The 18,389-nt window shown below is 36.3% G+C and overlaps 1 protein-coding gene across 3 annotated transcripts in view; it reads left to right on the top strand.

Annotated features, from left to right (window-relative positions):
• RTTN (rotatin) overlaps positions 1-18,389 on the top strand; it is a 93,080-nt gene that overhangs the window by 34,036 nt on the left and 40,655 nt on the right. For 2 of the 3 annotated variants that reach the window (XM_075705293.1, XM_075705296.1), the window contains 11 exons: positions 673-790; positions 1,650-1,746; positions 2,541-2,609; positions 2,969-3,157; positions 4,277-4,516; positions 7,541-7,685; positions 8,855-9,009; positions 10,261-10,480; positions 12,305-12,433; positions 15,941-16,048; positions 17,235-17,393. In XM_075705293.1, the coding sequence (XP_075561408.1) occupies positions 673-790; positions 1,650-1,746; positions 2,541-2,609; positions 2,969-3,157; positions 4,277-4,516; positions 7,541-7,685; positions 8,855-9,009; positions 10,261-10,480; positions 12,305-12,433; positions 15,941-16,048; positions 17,235-17,393 (1,629 nt within the window). Of the gene's footprint in view, positions 1-672; positions 791-1,649; positions 1,759-2,540; positions 2,610-2,968; positions 3,158-4,276; positions 4,517-7,540; positions 7,686-8,854; positions 9,010-10,260; positions 10,481-12,304; positions 12,434-15,940; positions 16,049-17,234; positions 17,394-18,389 lie in introns of all 3 variants that reach the window. The other variant, XM_075705295.1, reaches the window with a different exon arrangement.

Consider the following 18,389-nt stretch of genomic DNA (forward strand, 5'->3'; position numbering starts at 1 on the left):
GCTGTGCAAAACACACTTTCCATACTAAATAAGCAGGGCTTTTGTTTATTCAATACTAAATTAAACTGTGTTTGGTGATGCAGTTTACAAAAAAAAAAATTTAAAGGTAGAACCACAGACAAGCAAAGTAATGGTACTGTGAAAGACATACTGTCTTCTCATTCTTAGGAGCAGTGACTTTGGTCATATTTTTGGCCATTCACTGATACTTTTACTTTTAATAAGCTGCTTTTCCTTCTTAGGTTTCCTGGTCTGAAGGATTGGGACCCAGAAAATAAATGTGATACAATAAGCTATTTGCATTTAAAAGAAAAAAAAATTAATAAGCTCATATGGTTGTAAGCATTTGGGTTTTTTTGGAAATCCTTCAGCTCACATATATGCTTCTTAAAACTACGTATTTTGGAAGCAAACATTATAATTATATTATGATGCTAGAGACCAGTAAAATGACTCTCAATTACTAATAAAATAAAACTAGAAGTGAATAAATATTTTCTAATGAATATGCAGTTATTGTCTGGATGAATGTGCTTGTCTAAGAAAGTTCTAGGTTTCTCTACTATAAATGATGGAATGTATTGCTTCATAGCATGACAATTTATATTAAGCATCTCATAATAGATTATCCTAATTTTTATCTGTATTTAATTTTTTTCTCTGTTCCTGCAGCTTATGGAATCCATACTGTTACCATGTCTAACACTCTTACGCAAACTTGTATATGCTGATCCAGTTGTTCGTCTGTCCCTAGCAGAGCAATCATCTTTACTGCTTTTGCTATTCAGAGGTAAAGATACTAGTTTAACTTTAATAGATACGTGGTGTCCTGGTTTCGGCTGGAATAGAGTTAGTTTTCTTCCTAGTAGCAGGCATAGTGCTGTGTTTTGGATTTCGTAGGAGAAGAATGTTGATAACACACTGATGTTTTAGTTGTTGCTGAGTACTGCTTATGCTAGCCAAGGACTTTTCAGCTTCCCATGCTCTGCCAGGTGCACAAGAAACTGGGAGGGGGCACAGCCAGAATAGTTGATCCAAACTGACCAAAGGGCTATTCCATACCGTATGACGTCATGCTCAGTATAGAAACGGGGTGGGGGGGGTTGGCCAGGGAGCAGCGATTGCTGCTCGGGAACTGTCTGGGTATCGGTCGGCGGGTGGTGAGCAATTGCATTGGGCATCACTTGCTTTGTATATATTATTATTGCTGTTATTATTATATTGTTACTATTATCATTACTCTTTTACTTTATTTCAATTATGAAACTGTTCTTATCTCAACCCAGGAGTGTTTCTCACTCTTACTCCTCCGATTCTCTCCCCCATCCCATTGGGCTAGGGGCAGTGAGTGAGCGGCTGCATGGTGCTTAGTTCCTGGCTGGGGCTAAACCACGACATGTGGAAAGAAAAATGTGTGAAATACAGTTAGAATTTTAACTAAAAAGCCTTCTTAAGAACTTTGAGTCACTTCAGAGTCTCTAATATTTAAAAGATAAATCATTGTGATAGTGTTACCCATGTTGTAGCATCTGTTGAAGATGTTGGCAAAATGACTGTGGAAATCAGTTGGTTTTAACCAGTGTCCTTTTATGTATTATTAAATGCCAATGTTTTCCTAACACATTTTTAAATATCTTTATTTTATTCAGTTTCCCTGATATTCCAAAATGATCGTGCTGTTTTAAGTGAAACTACAGTATTGCTTTGTCTTCTGTTGTTTGATGAAGTAGCAAGAACAGAAACATGGTATGAAAAAAACAGTTATTTAATGGCATATTCTCTAGTCAGAATTTAAGGTTTTAATGAAAATAAGTTTATATCTATATCCAAACAAATTGTACCCAAACTTTTATATATCTGAAATTGTATATTTGTAGGCCAAACAAATTGTTTCAATATTTGGGTTGCATGCTGTATCGGTCTACTTGGCATATTTTTGCAGTATAAATACTTTGTACCTCAGTGTTAATTTTAAGTTTACTTTAATTTTCAAAAAACCCTGATTGGTCTGTAAACCATCTTTTCCATAAATGGAAATGACACAAATCAAATAGCTAGCTGTAGGCATGTTTATTTAAACTTAATTAGAATTCTCGTATTTACTTTGGCTTTTAAGTGTAGTAGTTATCCTTAAAACAACAGACCTCGGCTTATGATATTTTACTATTTGAAATTTGCATATACTTCAGGAAAAAGAATTTACTTTTAGAATTCACACACATGAAATATACTGAATAGAATTTTGTGCATATTTTTTTCTGTAATAGAAAAAAGGAAACAAATATGTGCTCTGGTATGTTATCTTTAATTTCATTTTTATGTGCAGTGCATCTGCAACAAGTATTCTGTATGTGTTTGATCTAAGAGCTATCTTAATATTACATAATCATGAAGAAACATTGTTTATTCATCAATGGGTTACTAAAAAGCTAGCTGGAGGAAAAAATACAGCTATATCTAAATAATAAAGAAATAATAAATGTGACATTAGTAGAAAATTGAAGCTTAAAATAGGGAAAAATAACTGTAATCTCTTGCAGGGCTGATGGCATAACCAGTGATGATACTGGCCTACCTGCCTTCACTTTACCTGTTGCTGTTGTTAGAAGGTATGTGTGAGTGGTTTCGTGTTTTTTTTTTTTTCTTTTTTGTTTGTTTGGGTTTGGTTTTTTGGGCGGGGGTTTACCGTTAACTTTGCTTCTTTGCATTTGCTGTCCTTCCTGAAGTATGGAGGCGGGAAAATGAAGGGAAACATTTGATGTTAAACCAAAGTTGTCTGCATTTTTAAACATACAAGTCTCTGTTCTCTGAAAAAGAGTTTCAAAAACTTCATTTGCAAATTTAAAAGCTTGCTCTAATAGAGCATTTAATTAAAACCAACCATGTAACCAAAGAAAAACCCCAAAACCAAAAAACCAAACCACAACCACTTTTTAATTTTTTTTTTTTTTTTTTTTCCTTTTTGTAGGTATCATCTCCCAGTCAGGATTACTGCTCATCATATAGTTAGCCCTAATACTGTTGTGGTGCCATTGTCTTCTGAGTGTTTGACTATGAAACCTGTGTCAGATATGCTTAAGATGGCTTGGAATCTGTCTTGGTACCATGGGACTGAAAACCTATTGCAACTGATAAATTATGAGAAGGAAGCAGAAACGTAAGCCATTTTATCTTGATTTTAAATCCAAATATATTTCAGTTAAATTAGTGTTCCATCAAGTTTAAATAGGTTTTCAACTTCAAACAGCAGTTCAAGTTGTTACTGGTTTGAGAATGCTGTCTTTTTAAACATAGATGATTGCATCCAAAGAGGCTGTAGATATGTTGTCACAGTTAATGTTGTACCTGAATTGCATTTATACATGAAGTCTAGAGCTTGATCCAACTTTTATCGATGGTCAGACTCATTTCAAACAATTTTAAATGGACTCTGTGGCTGCTTTTCTTTGTAGTCGTGTTTTTTTTAGGGAGCTGCCTTTTTTCCCTTTTATAGCTGCATGACTTTTTCTCTTTCTTTCCTTGGGGATTTAAATTTCAGATAATTAGGCTTTTTAATGGTGATACTAAGAATTATGGTAGATATTGAAGAAAATTCCTTTTACATCCTTTGGTTAGCTGTTGATTAAGCATCATTTCTCTCTTTGAGACTACTTTGTATACAGAACTCAATGTCTTGGAAGATTCTTGATTTAATAGGACTGAAATGGTTGTATCTATATCTCTGTCCATCTTGACAATTTTTCAGTTTTTGCTTGTGTCCTTTAAGGGGTCCTACAAGTTTTATTAGTAAATAGTGTGGTTCTGAGCCATTGGAAACTTTGCATTTGTTGATTTGATAATCATTTTCATTTTAAGTTCCCTCAGGCAAAACCAAATCAATGTCTTAAAAAGAAAATAGGAAAATAGTATAGTCCAAGTGGACAACATTTACAATAGCATGGAGGAAAATTTCGTTACAAACAATGTGAAGAGCACCTTTCAAGTAACTTTTTGAGGGGTACCATTTTTCCAAAGAACGCAGACAGCTTAGGATTTAATTGTGGTGGGGTTGTTTGTTATTGTTGTTGGGTTTAGGGGTTTTTTGGGGAGGGGGAGAAGGAGAAAGGATTGGTTAATAAAAATAATTTTTAACTTTTCTAAATTTTTTAAAATTAGTTTTTAGGGTTTTTTTGTGTTTTGTCTTCTCATTTGAACTGGGAAGTGAAGGAAGCAACACTCACTGAAATAGTTTGTAAAGATACTGGCTGATAATGATTTTTCTCTTATACCTTTTCAGATTTTTAGACTCGCTAAAACTATCCTCAGAAGACATTCTTATACTCAAAATAACTCACACAAACTATGGACTGCAGGATTGTCTTAATTCAATCATTCAGGCAGTATCCCACAGGGATGTTAGGGGTGCTCTCACTAGGCTTAGTTTTTACATTCTGAATGACAGACTTGCATTAAAACACAGTTCTGGGTCTTGTGGAACCACTTTGAAGAGCTTTGTTTGGCAAAAAGCAATAAACAGGTAAGCATATTGACTACAGAAATCCATTAAAGATTATGACGCTTAAAATAATTTCCTAGTTTTCATATTTTCAAATTTATGGAATTGATTGTCTATGCACCTCTGATTCTGATAGATATATATGTATGTATGTTGTTCCCTCTATCTGCTGGAGGGACATCCAGGAAGTTCCTGGAGAGCATCAGTGACAACTTCCTGATCCAGGTGACAGAGGAGCTAACGAGGAGAATTGCTGTGCTGGACCTCATGCTCCCAAACAAGGAAAGGCTCATTAGGGATGTGAATGTCTAAGGCAGCTTTGGCTGTAGTGACCATGAGGTAGTAGAGTTCAGGATCCTGAGGGAAGGAATGAGGGCAAAAAATAAGATCACACCGCTGGATTTCAGGAGAGCAGACTTTGGCTTCTTCAAAGATCTCATTGTTAGGGTCTGATGGGATCAGGCCCTGGAGGGAAGACTGGCCCAAGAAAGTTGGTTAATATTCAATGATCGCTGCCTCTGAGCTCGAGTGGTCCATGCCATTAAGCAGGAAGTCAGGCAAAAATACCAGAAGGCCTGTGTGGATGAGGAGGTCCTGGCAAAACTCAAAGATAAAATGGAAGTCTACAGAGGGTGGAAGTAGGGACAGGTAATTTGGAAGGAATATAGAGATATTGCCTGACCACACAGAGGCGTGGTTAGGAAAGCCAAAAGCCTACCTGGAATTGAATCTCATGGGGATGTCAAAGGCAACAAGAAGGGCTTCTGTAAGTACCTAGGTGACAAAAGGAAGGCTAGAGAAAAAGTGAGCTTGCTGCTGAATGGGGCAAGGGTCCCAGTGACACAGGACATGGAAAAGGCTGGGGTCCTTCAGGACCTTTTTTGCCTCGGTCTTTACTAGCAAGACCAGCCTTCAGGAATCCCATGCCCCAGAGACCAGGGAGAAAGTCTGGAGCAAGGAAGACATCGTTAGTGGAAGAGGATCAGGTCAGGGAATACGTAAGCAAACTGGACATACATAAGTCCATGGGCCCTGATGGGATGCACCCATGAGTGTATCCTGGTGGATGTAATTTCATGTCCACTTTGATCAATCAAGGTGATTGGGAGAGGTGCCTGAGAGTGGGAGGAAAGCAAATGTTGCTCCTATCTTCAAGAAGGGCAGGAAGGAGGACCCAGGGAACTACAGTCCAGTCAGCCTCATCTCAATCCCTGGGAAGGTGATGGAGCAGCCAATCATGGAAACCACTTCCATGCACATGAGGGACAAGAAGGTCATCAGGAGTAGCCAGCATGGGTCCACCAATGGGAAGTCGTGCTTGACCAGCCTGCTGATACCCTTCTAAAATGAAGTGACTGGTGTGGTAGATGAGGATAGAGCAGTGGATATTGTCTACTTTGACTTCAGGAAGGCTTTTTGCCACTGTCTCCCTTAAGAGCCTTGTAGAGAGGCTGATGAGGTATGGGCTGGATGAGTAGACAGTAAGATGGATGGTAAACTGGCTGAACAGCTTGGCTCGGCAGGTGGTGATCAGTGGTATGAAGTCTGGTTGGAAGGCAGTAACTAGCAATGTGCACCAGGGATCAATACTGGGTCCAGTCCTGCTCAACATCTTCATCAGTGATTGGGATGATGGGGCAGAATGCATCCTCAGTGATTTTGCTTATGTTACAAAACAGGGAGGAGTGGCTGATAGGCCAGAGGGTCATGCTGCCGTCCAGAGGGACCTCAACAGGCTGAAGTGGGCTGACAAACCTCATGAAGTTCAACAAGGGGAAGTGCAAAGTCCTGCAGCTGGGTAGGAACAACCCCATGCACCAGTATATGCTAGGGTTCACCAAGCTGGAAAGTGGCTTTCCAGAAAGAGACCTGGGGATCCTGGTGGACACCAAGCTGAACATGAGCCAGCAATGTGCCTTTGCAGCAAAGAAAGCTAATGGCATCCTGGACTGCATTAGGAGGAGTGTTGCCAGCACGTCGAGGCAGGTGGTCCTTCCCATCCACTCAGTACTGGTGAGGCCACACCTGGAGTGCTGTGTCCAGTTCTGGACTCCCCACTACAAGAGAGACATGAACATAGTGGAGAATGTCCAAAGAAGCACTGCAAAGATTATGAAAGACTGGAGCATTTTTCTTATGAGGAAAGGCTGAGAGAGCTGGTACTGGTTAGTCTGTAGAAGAGAAGGCTCAGAGGGAGGGATCTTATCAATGCATACAAGTACCTGAAGAGAGGGTGTAAAGAAGATGGAGCCAGGCTCTTTCCAGTAGTGCCCAGTGACAGGACCAGAGGCAATGAGCACACGCTGAAACTCAGGAGGTTCCTTCTGAACATGGGGAAACACTTTTTTACTGTGAAAGTGACCAGGCACTGGCACAGGTTACCCAGAGAGGCTATGGCATCTCTATCCTTGGAGATATTCAAAAGCCACCTGGACATGGTCCTGAGCAACTGGCTTCAGGTGTCCCTGCATGAGCAGGGGGGTTGGACTAGGTGACCTCCAGAGGTCCCTTCCAACCTCAATGATGATGTGATTCTGTAATTTACACACACAAAACATGCAAAAAATAAGAATGCTGTATTTAAAATAAGAATTATTTTAAATGCATAGGTAGGCTTTGCTACTATTATTAATTGCTGGTATTTAATAGCTAATTAGCTTTTTTCTTTCCTGTCTGTGGCCCTGTTCAGATTTTTCTACCTTTTATTATATGCAATTCCATGTTTACTATATGTAAATACACTTTTTAATACACATAACAATTTTATAATATAAAATTACACAAGAAATGTAGATAGGGTGTAAGTATAATAATATAGTCAATATTTTATAGAAAAGTAGTCAAATATATTTAATTTAATATATATGATACATATAATATAATTAATATAATTGCATATTAGTTATATGTAAATATATGTAATATACATATTTATTCTGTATAATTCCACATTTGCAGGTGACTTCAGTCTTATTGGGCTGAGATCTTAAACTCTCTTTTAATGTACTACAAGTATGAAAGTAAATATTTTTGCTTGCATTGCAGGTTTCTGCAGGTGCTTCCAGTTTCTGTGGAGGATGAGAAGCTTTTAGTAGATGTCTTAAGATTTTTAAACAAATTGCTTAGAGAGCAGAGATCAAGTTTGGAGTCAGACCATCTAAAGTGGATCCTGAAATCATTGCTTAAAAATGTAAGAATATACCTAAGAAGTTAGCTGTAGACTGTAAGAAATAATATAACTGAGTTTTTGCTTTCAGTGTGTCTGTCACTTACTTAAGTTTTGATTTTAAATGGTTATGTCTAAGTAAAATATTTTTATAAGCATGAACAAAGTATTATATGAGCATACAGTTCAGTTGCTGTAGTTAAAATGCATGTATAATATTGAAAGAACGTAATTTTTTTTCTTTCCAGTTTTTCTAGACTCCTGTGCTTTCTATTTGAGAGATCCATTCGATCCAATACTGTTCATTGTATGAAGTTCATTGTAAGATGTGTAAAATTGGAAAGTATAAAAACAAATAGGAAATGAACATCATAAAGCAGTATAAACCAACTTTTATTATATATGTCAAGATATAATAATTCAATCTTGCTGTCTAAAAACAATAGTTAAGTGCCAAAGATAAAAGTGATGGTTGCAGTTTTAGAAGCTTGCAAAGTACGGTTCTTCACAAAACAAGGGCATACTGCCCATGTGCAAGATCATTCATGGTCTTACAAAGGGTATCATACGTGAAGTACTGTCTGCATGCTCTTGCATTTTCCCATTTTAAAATACAATCTAAACATTTAGAAAAAAAAATGCTAGTAGACTTCATATCAATAACTTAAAGAATTCAAGTATGTCAATTTCTATGGCTAACTGGGAATCCTATAAAATTTTGTATGTATGGCCCATTCAAAATATTAATATAAAATCTGTATATCAAATGATTTTAAGTCTTTCAAGCAACTGAGACATACAAGATAGATCTTGAACTAATCTTTCTACCATGTGTTTTATGGTTTTAGTGATCTATTTTTTTTTTATTGCAGGTTATTGCTGTATATAACTGACTTTTCTTTCATGCTTCAAAAAACACTGTATCATGGCTTAATGCCAGGAAATTTTAAAGGCCTTAACAGTAGATTCTTCTGTGGTGTTTAGTAGAGTCAATATTAAAGTAATTGGTAATTATAGGAATTTTTTACTGTGCTTTTTTACAGAAATACTTCTTAGCAAAACAATAATGGAATTTGTGATTTATAATGTGTATGATTTTTCAAGCTCTCAACAGAAAAATGGCTTTAGTGTGGGTATTAAAATACAATTTAAACAATGCATTATGTGACTGTATTTTTATGCTTTTCTTTTAGAAGCCAAAATCCCTTTTGGGCCTCCTGGTGCAACCAGAATCCCAAGTGCGGGATGAAATGGATGAAATACAGACTGCTGTCAGGCAGCAACTGGATAAAGAACTCATTCGTCTTTTTAATACATTGTTATTTTGTTCCATGTCACTGACTGACAGGTACAGTGTAAATGGACCTGCTGGTGTAATTCTGACTGGGGATCATAATACCTACTGCTGCTGTGTCTCGGTCAGAATTGGAATGTAATTATATCATGACTCAATCATTTTAAACTGTAAAAGTGGAATATACTCCTCTTGAAGTGAAGATCAACATTAGATAGGCCTTTTCACAGTAAAATTAGGAAATTAACTAGGAAACTTGGAAGAGTATGTACGAGTGGTCACTTTTTCAGCAAATGATAATTAAACTGATTGCAAGGAGAAGATGGGCTATTTCTTTTTCTCTGCTGGAAATTTGCACAAGCAAATGATAACGTGGTTGATTTTGTAGCATTTGTTTACAGCAAAGTAAAACACTGAAATATTTGAAATATCAACAAATGTTTATTTTCATTGAACTCCTTTTTGGCCTAATACAGTATATCAGTGCATATTAATGATTGTTTAGGACAGCTACTTCCAGCATGAATTCCAACTTTTTTCTGTCAATCAAGCAAACACAGAAATAAATTTCTGTCAGTTTTTTCTCTGAGTTTGTAATATAACAACTTCCAACAATAAATCTTTCTGTCCAAGTGAAGTGTATTCTAAGAGATACTAAAATTGCAGCTTAAGGTAATATTTGTTTATTTAAGTGCTGCAACATAACTGCTTGTAAAGATATTTTCAAAATGTTACCTTCTTCATTCTTCCCATGCAGTTACTCATTTTCTAAAAATTTTCACAGCTGGAAAAGGGAGAATTATAGAAATCCCTGCTAGTTATATCTCGCACTCCTATATTTTCTGTCTGCCTGAATTCTAGATTGATGGTATTTTGCAGGAAATATTTTTAAACTTGTCTCTTGAACCAGAACAAACATAAGCGTACGTACTAAGCTTTGCAGCTCTTCTCATTATGTTATCCATCGTCTTCAATCTCTCACTCTTTATTTAATATGTTCCTTAATAATTAGAGTTATATCTCATTTGTCCTTTTTTGGTTAAGCAGCCCTGCTATAATCAGATGCAATATTATGCTTTCAGAACCTGGGTGAAGCTAGAAATGTCAAATTTAATTCCATGTTATTCTTGCATAAAGGCAATAGTAACTTCTTGAGATGATGAGACTCATAGACTAACAGTAAGAAGAATGAGGCATTGACCTCTTGTAAAATGATTCATTATAATAGCTTCATGTTGATAGTTTTTTTTTTGTTTGTTTGGTTTTTGTTTGTTTGTTTGTTTGTTTTTTTTACAATTAAACCAGAGAGGGCTTGGAACTTACTGGGTCTTTCAGAACTGAGCTCGCTCTGAAGCTGCTACAATGCTTAAGGCTAACAGATGCACCGCATTTTTACGGACTTCCTTCACTGGAGAGAACATTACGAGGAATGGTTCATGTTACTGCAGTTCCAGACTGGAGTACCTATTCTGCTGCAGTTGAACCTGTCACAATTTGTAAGAAATATTTAACAGGTCTTCTTGAGGTAAGTAGCTTGTGTTATAACTTAGCTTTTGGGTTGAAATGTTCGTAAAGAACTGTGTAACTAATGACATTATAATTTTTAGGGTGTACTTTTAGTGAATATCATCACTAGGAATAGGTGTGGGAAAGATGCTTTTTTTTCTGCTAAGTAAATAGCAAAAAAATATGGAGACTGGATTGAATGATGTGTATTGGTACTTATGAAGATTGGTTGTATTGTGTGTGCCTTCTTCCCCTATTTAAGAGTTAATATAAAGTGACTGTAGCTTAAGCAAGATGAAAAAGAGGGGTTTTTTGCTTTTTTTTTTTTTTAATAACTGAAATGCTAAAAGGAAGAATACAAGATACTCTCCCACACGCAAAATCCCTGTGTGAAAGGTGGTCTGGGGGAACGGTAACTTGTTAGGCAGGTTATTAACACAGAGAAAGCAGAAAAGATGTAATTCAAGATATTGCAGTTGTTGGGAAGCCAAAATTTTATTCTCTTTTTCAGTGTTCTTATTTGTTTGCTAAGTCCATGGATGTGATAGACAACTAGTTTTTGCCTCTAATATTACATCTTTTGAAAACTCCAGTCTTCTTAAAACTGTAGGACAAGCGTAGGTCTGGCTTTCTGATTGTTTTACAGATATTCAGTAAGGTGTACATTTAGAAGTTTTCTTTTTAGTTTCAAATACTAAAATCTATTTGTTGCATTGGTAGAGGCTTGAAAAAGTTTTAAAGTAGTTTTAATTCTTTTGCAATTCTGAATGATATGAATAGCAACCAGATAAGTGACTGGAAAGTTTGTATACAGATGATAATCATGTGTGTGTTGAAAAAAAAGATACAGTGCTTCAGGGTTAAGGCTTAACTTGCCAAGATTTCTTGAGTAGAAATAAATATTTTAGAACTATTTGATTACACAACTTCTGCAGTTTGAAGTCTAGACTAAAAATGGCACCAAGGTTATAGATTTTGTCATGCAAAAGAACGATTATTACTGGACAAAATCATAATAAATATTATGGAATGAAATCAACTACTAGTGTATAAGCTTTATGTGCAGAAGAATTATGCAGTTTTACTTGGCCTAAATATGAAAGTAAATACAGATTTCTTTTTGGGGGGAGGGGAGAAAGTGGGTTTGAAAGAATTCCTGTAGAGTGGGACACTGAAAGAAAGAACAACAGCAAAAATGGAGATGTTTAAATCACCATGCTTTGGGGAGAAAAATACATCTAAAAGTGTAAGTCTTAAGATTATAATTTATTAAAAAATATTTTGGGGCATGTTTTGTTCAAAGCAGCATGCTTTTTATTTTAACATGTATGGTAAGATATTTGGTCAGAGAGTTTATTTTATGCTATGATCCAGTGACCTTTATTTCTGTTCATTAGAATTTGATATAGAAAGCTGATATATTTATTCCAATTCAAATCACAATAAAAGATATAAATGACCCTTTTTCTTGAACACAAAATTTTGAAAAGAAATTATATTTTTAATTCCAAACATAGCATAAAAAACTGGGTACAATAACTGGACTGTTTCCATCAAAACCAAACTTTCAGGTTTCTGTTCAATACTGTGCTTATTATTAAGCTCGACTGCATTCTTCATTTGAAGAAGCAAATAAAAACCAGTGATCTTAAGAAGTTTAACCATACAGGAAGCCATCACATGACCAAATGACTCATAAATAAATAAGTTCTTAAAATTCAGCTAAAAATCTGCCATCTTTTCTTGAGTTTAAATTATAATTTAGTAGTGTGTAAGACAGTTTGCACTCGACTTGTATACTGCTTACAGAAAAGCTACCATGACATTGTACCCCCACTCCTAGGTCATCTCATCATTTTATGTTGAATGGGGAGGAAACGCTATGTCCTTCATGGGAAAAGGTGTTACGAAAAGCACAGTTCTTTGCTTGCTTCACTTATCTCATGAAATGATGGCTCAAGCCAAGGATACGGTGAGTGCATTACAGTTGTCCTTATATTGTCATTTGTGAGGGCTATACACAGATATATTTTAAATGCTAAAGTTAAATGAAAGATTTTCGTATGTGGTGGGGGAAGATGTCTTATATGGCAAAAGACAGTAAAAATAAAAAAAAAATCTGGTAATCTCATTTGGTGTATAATGTTAGATAAACAAATAGGATAGAGTATAGTATACAAGAAAGCTGAATATTCAGTTCTAGCCATGCTGAAATTATTCTGCAAATAATTCTGTGGATTTAGAAAAGCCTTCTTTCAGAATAAGGTATAATTTTCTTCTTGTAAAAATGGAGAAATCAGGATTTTATGTAGGATGAGTAAATTTAAGGATTTATAACGATTATTTCTTCAGCCTTGTACAGATAACAGGCTTTCTAACATAAGTTTACACATACATATATGTATTCCTTTACATCTGCGTGTATATAGGGAAGAGCTATGGATGTCATCTATCTGGACTTCTGTAAGGCCTTTGACATGGTCCCACACAACATCCTTCTCTCTAAATTGGAGAGATATGGATTTTATGGATGGTCTGTTCAGTGGATGAGGAATTGGTTGGATGGTCATATCCGGAGGGTAGTGGTCAACAGCTCAATGTCCAGGTGGAGATCAGTGACAAGTGGTGTCCCTCAGGGGTCCATATTGGGACCACCGCTGTTCAATATCTTCATCAATGACATAGACAGTGGGATCAAGTGCACCCTCAGCAAGTTTGCAGATGGCGCCAAGCTGAGGGGTGCAGTTGACACACCTGAGGGCTGGGAAGCCATTCAGAAGGACCTGGACAAACTCGATAAGTGAGCCCATGTGAATCTCGTGAAGTTCAACAAGGCCAAGTACAAGGTCCTGCACCTGGGTCAGAGCAGCCCCTGGTATCAATACAGGCTGGGGGATGAGGGGATTGAGAGCAGCCCTGTGGAGAAGGACTTGGGATACTGGTGGATGAAAAGCTGGACATGAGCTGGCAATGTGCGCTTCAGCCCAGAAAGCCAACAGAATCCTGGGCTGCATCAAAAGAAGCATGGCCAGCAGGTCGAGGGAGGTGATTCTGCTTTGGTGAGACCCCACCTGGAGTACTGCGTCCAGCTCTGGGGTCCTGTGGTAGTGGGTCCAGAGGAGGGCCACAAAAATGATCAGAGGAATGGAGCACCTCTCCTATAAAGAAAGGCTGAGAGAGTTGGGGTTGTTCAGCCTGGAGAAGAGAAGGCTTCAGGGACACCTGATTGCAGCCTTTCAGTACTTAAAGGGGGCTTATAAGAAAGATGAGGACAAGCATTTTAGCAGGGCCTCTTACGATAGGACAAGAGGTAACGGTTTTAAACTAAAAGAGGGTACGTTCAGACTAGATAGAAGGAAGAAATTTTTTACAAGGAGGGTGATGAAACACTGGGACAGGTTGCCCAGAGAGGTGGTAGAGGCCCCATCCCTGGCAACATTTAAGGTCAGGTTGAATGGGGCTCTGAGCAACCTGATCTCGTTGAAGATGTCCCTGCTCATTTCAGGGGGATTGGACTAGATGACCTTTAAAGGTCCCTCCCAACCCAAATGATTCTATAATATAGAAATATGTGCATATAAATGTATACATGAAAGAACATATATATACATGAAAGAATAGTTGTCTAACTGGTAAAAGGAGCTATCATTACTTTATCATTACTATTAGCAAAACTTATATTTGTGCTCGTGTCCATGTGCATATTTTGAGAGCTAAATTTTTGAGAGTTTAGAAAAGGCCTTCACCCTGAAGCAGTTAAAACAAATTCAACAATTTAGTATAATAATTTTTGAGAATTAACATGCACTCTTGTTAGTATCTGATAGCCACAAGTGAAAACTTTTTAATATGATCAAGTCCGCATGTAACTAGAAATAGCAGTATACCTGCTTCTCTAAATTCCAGATGTCTATTTCTTAAGTTCTGTACTCCTTCTTTAAGATATTAAGTGCTGACAAAGTTTATTAAAATTGCAGGGGGACAGAGTATTAAGTACACTGCAGAAAGCCTGCAGCCTCTAAAGAATTAGATCATAAATGCATGGGTGAAGGAGTGGACTTGAACAGATTATTTTTTTTATGTCAGACTTGTAGAATAATATGTATAGTAGCATATGACAGGTGGCATTTTTTGTGGCTATAAATCATAATCTGTGTGTACAACTGTGTTACTGTCTAGAGTGTACCAAGAACTTGTATTCTTAAAGACATTTTAAATCCTGGCTGTTGTTTACAATCATGTGATTTGGTGTCAGATCTTATGGAAAGAGAAATACAAATTTAGCCTTCTTCCTCTGTGCAAGCAGTGTTATACAAGAGGTATATATACACACACTGGATAACTGTGATTTAAAAAAAAAATTAATGCTAACTTCAAATGAACAGTCTAATGACTTGAAATTAGAACTAGTTAAAACAAATTCTTTTCTAGCTCATTAGCAGTATTATGAACCATTATGGTTCTTTGTTATTAAAAGAACCACCTTGTTAAGCCAGACATAAGATCCTTTAGCTCATACTGGTGGACAGAAGCTACTTAGAGATGTTTGTAGGAGTACATAAGAAATAGACCATATACTTAGGGTGTACTAGAATTGCTGCAGTGCTTTGTTTGTTTGCTGTGGTATCATTTCACTGGTCATGCTTTGCTGACTTGTGCTTGGTATTTCATTTTGTATTTTAATGCCCTCCCTTCCCAAATTCAAAGAGTGTAAAATACTGTCCTTTTTGTAATTAATATTGTGTGTATTGAGAAAATCCATGCAAAATACGCTGGTCCAAATGAAACATCGGTTATCTACTGTGTAAAAATATACAGGACTGACATGGTCAGAAGACACATACATAAAATTTTAGGTGTCATGATTCATTATGCACTTAACCATGGCACTGCACAAACAATGCATTAAATGGAGCGTTTTGCAGGTATGGTTTTGGTTTTAACATGAGCTGAAGAAATTAACTTGCAAAGTCAAGTATGATTTCATGGAATCTGCAGCTAAGTTGTATGTGGTAGTCTGTGTGACTTTATTTCATCACATGGCAAATGCAAGAAGAAAAAGAATGAATTATCAAAGAAATAATCGCATGTTCTTATTTGGTAGTTTTCTGCACATGTATAATAGAGAAAGACAGATTATAATAATAAGCAAAAATAAAAAATGTAAAGAGTAAATTTTGAATGGAAATAATTATCCCAGTGTTTCAAGTAAAATAGTTAATCTCTTTTTAGCACCACCTTTTAGCACTGTCCAAATTCTGTGAAGAAGTCTACACAAATTTAATTTTATTCATTAGGTGAAGTCAGCAGGTTAAATACATGTTTATAGAGGCAGAACCAAAATCTTTTTCCTGGAATATCAATGTGTGCATTTAAAGTGTTTTAGTATGTAATTGGTAGCTCAGGCTGTTGGTAGACTGGCATGGCATTGAAAGATTTATAAAATAATTTCTTAATTTATTTTCTGTTTTCTAATCAGGACTGGATATCTCTGTGGTCTTTGCCTTATGATAACAGTGAAGAACAAGTTCATTCTCAGCTAGGTCTGGCATGGCTGGTTCCTTTATGGGTAGATAGAGACCCTGAGGTTGGTTAATACAATGTTAAGTTGACATCTTATTTTGACCCTTAGGTGTTTGCAAAATTGTTGTTTCATTAATTTATTTAATATTGAAACTACCGTTTTGCATTATTTGAAATGTTACTGACTATATCCTTGTTGTGGTTTAACCCCTGCCAGCAACTAAGCACCACACAGCTGCTCACTTACTCCCCCTGCCCCGGTGTGAGAGTGAGAAACGCTCCTGGGTTGAGATAAGAACAGTTTCATAATTGAAATAAAATAAAGTAAAATAGTAGTAGTAATAATAACAATATAATAATAACAGTAATAACAATGTACAAAGCAAGTGATGCACAATGCAATTGCTCACCACCCACCGACCGATACCCAGACAGTTCCTGAGCAGTGATTGCTGCCCCCCGCCCAACTCCCCCCAGTTTATATACTGAGCATGACATCATATGGTATGGAATAGCCCTTTGGTCAGTTTGGGTCAGCTGTCCTGGCTGTGCCCCCTCCCAGTTTCTTGTGCACCTGGCAGAGCATGGGAAGCTGAAAAGTCCTTGACTAGCATAAGCAGTACTCAGCAACAACTAAACCATCAGCGTGTTATCAACATTCTTCTCATCCTAAATCCAAACCACAGCACTATGCCTGCTACTAGGAAAGAAATTAACTCTATCCCAGCCGAAACCAGGACAATCCTAAATAACAGTAACAATAAAGTAGGGAGAATGTTTCCATATAAACATCTGAGAAATCCTTCCCAACATCTTCTGTCTTCTATACTTTCATTAGTCACTCATAATCATGATTCATGGGCAGTTTTCATTGACATTGCTGTTACTTATCTGTAAAGCAGAAACATTTACATGAAATAAAAATTTAGAGCAAATTTATTTGATGCAAATCTGTTAAATTTTCTGAGTTTGCTAAATGGAACTATTTTTAAGTGGTAAAACGTGAAGAATATTGAAGACTATCTTAGTATTTTTAAGTATTCCAAAACCTATTTTATTAATCCTGTCAGTTTTACATACACATAGTTGTGATTATGAGTATAGGGCCAGAGAAATATAGAAAAAGAGGTTGTTACTTTTTAAATGATTCCCTTAAGCTCTAGATTCAGTTGATACAACTTAATAATTTAAAAAATATGTTGCTAATTACTGTAAGAAATATCACTTTGTGTTGTGCTTATATGTACTAGGTCAGATTTACAGCACTTGGAATAGGATCAGCTCTTACATCTCTTGAAATAGGATGTATTGCTTTAGCACAAAGTTGCCAGAACATTTCAGGAGGGCTGTGGGGAACGGTGATAAACATCCTTCTGGACCAATCTGAATGTAGCATGGTACGCAGGGAGGTATGTTTCTTGTGTCCTTCTGCTTTCTTAGATTGTCAAGGTTTTTTTCATTAAGGAGAAAAGTTTTGTGTGGGGTTGGGTTTTTTTTGTTTGTTTTTTTAAATTCTGTATATCTGTGTTCTGATGCTCCACAACACCTGCTGCTTCATAAGTTAAATACTACCTAATTAAAATAAATATTTACGTTCTTATTTAGAATTACTCAAGAAACAAAAATTACAGATGACTAGTGTAAAAGCAGAAATGATCTAAACAATACAAGTGAATGCTTAAAAACTCCTAAGGCTTACTCATGCAGACAAATAGGTTGCTAAAGCATAACAAATTAGCCCAGATTTTAATGGCTGTTTTGTTCCATTTATAAACACTTCGGCATGAACTCATCACCTGATCTGTAGTAAATACCTCTTCATTGCAGACGTGAGGTAATATAGTTTGCCTAGGCACTAAGGTTTGTGAGAACTGAAAATTTGTACTCTGATAGAGCAGCACATAGAGCTATATAATACTATATTTAAACTGTGTACATGTTTTCTTGCACCTTTCTATCAACTCTAGTTGTAAGGTTTTTTTGTTTTCCAATGACTAAGAAAGACCAACTGTGACAAATAGTGGGTTAGTTTCTTCCCAGCTCTGTTGCTCAACTAATTACATATTCCAAAGTAATATTTTTAATTTATTTGTGCAAAATGCTTTTGAGAATGCATGCTTCACTGTTTTATTTAACTTCAAAATCATTTTAGGAGGATCAGAAGAGTCAAATTAATGAAAAAAGATTGACAAAATATGAAAAAAGCAGTTTCAGTCCACCCACATACACATGTGAAACATTTGTAGTATAAATTAGAAAAACACACACGCCCGGTATTTAGAAAGAAAAATATTTGGACCATATGTGTCTGTGTGTCCCAATGCATCCCTCACATTGTCCCTATTATTTTACAATAATTTAAAAAAAATACATGAGAATAGAGTGAAGGGTCATAAACAATTATC

This window comes from Pelecanus crispus, chromosome 2 (assembly GCF_030463565.1).
Source record: "Pelecanus crispus isolate bPelCri1 chromosome 2, bPelCri1.pri, whole genome shotgun sequence".
Lineage (NCBI taxonomy): Eukaryota > Metazoa > Chordata > Aves > Pelecaniformes > Pelecanidae > Pelecanus > Pelecanus crispus.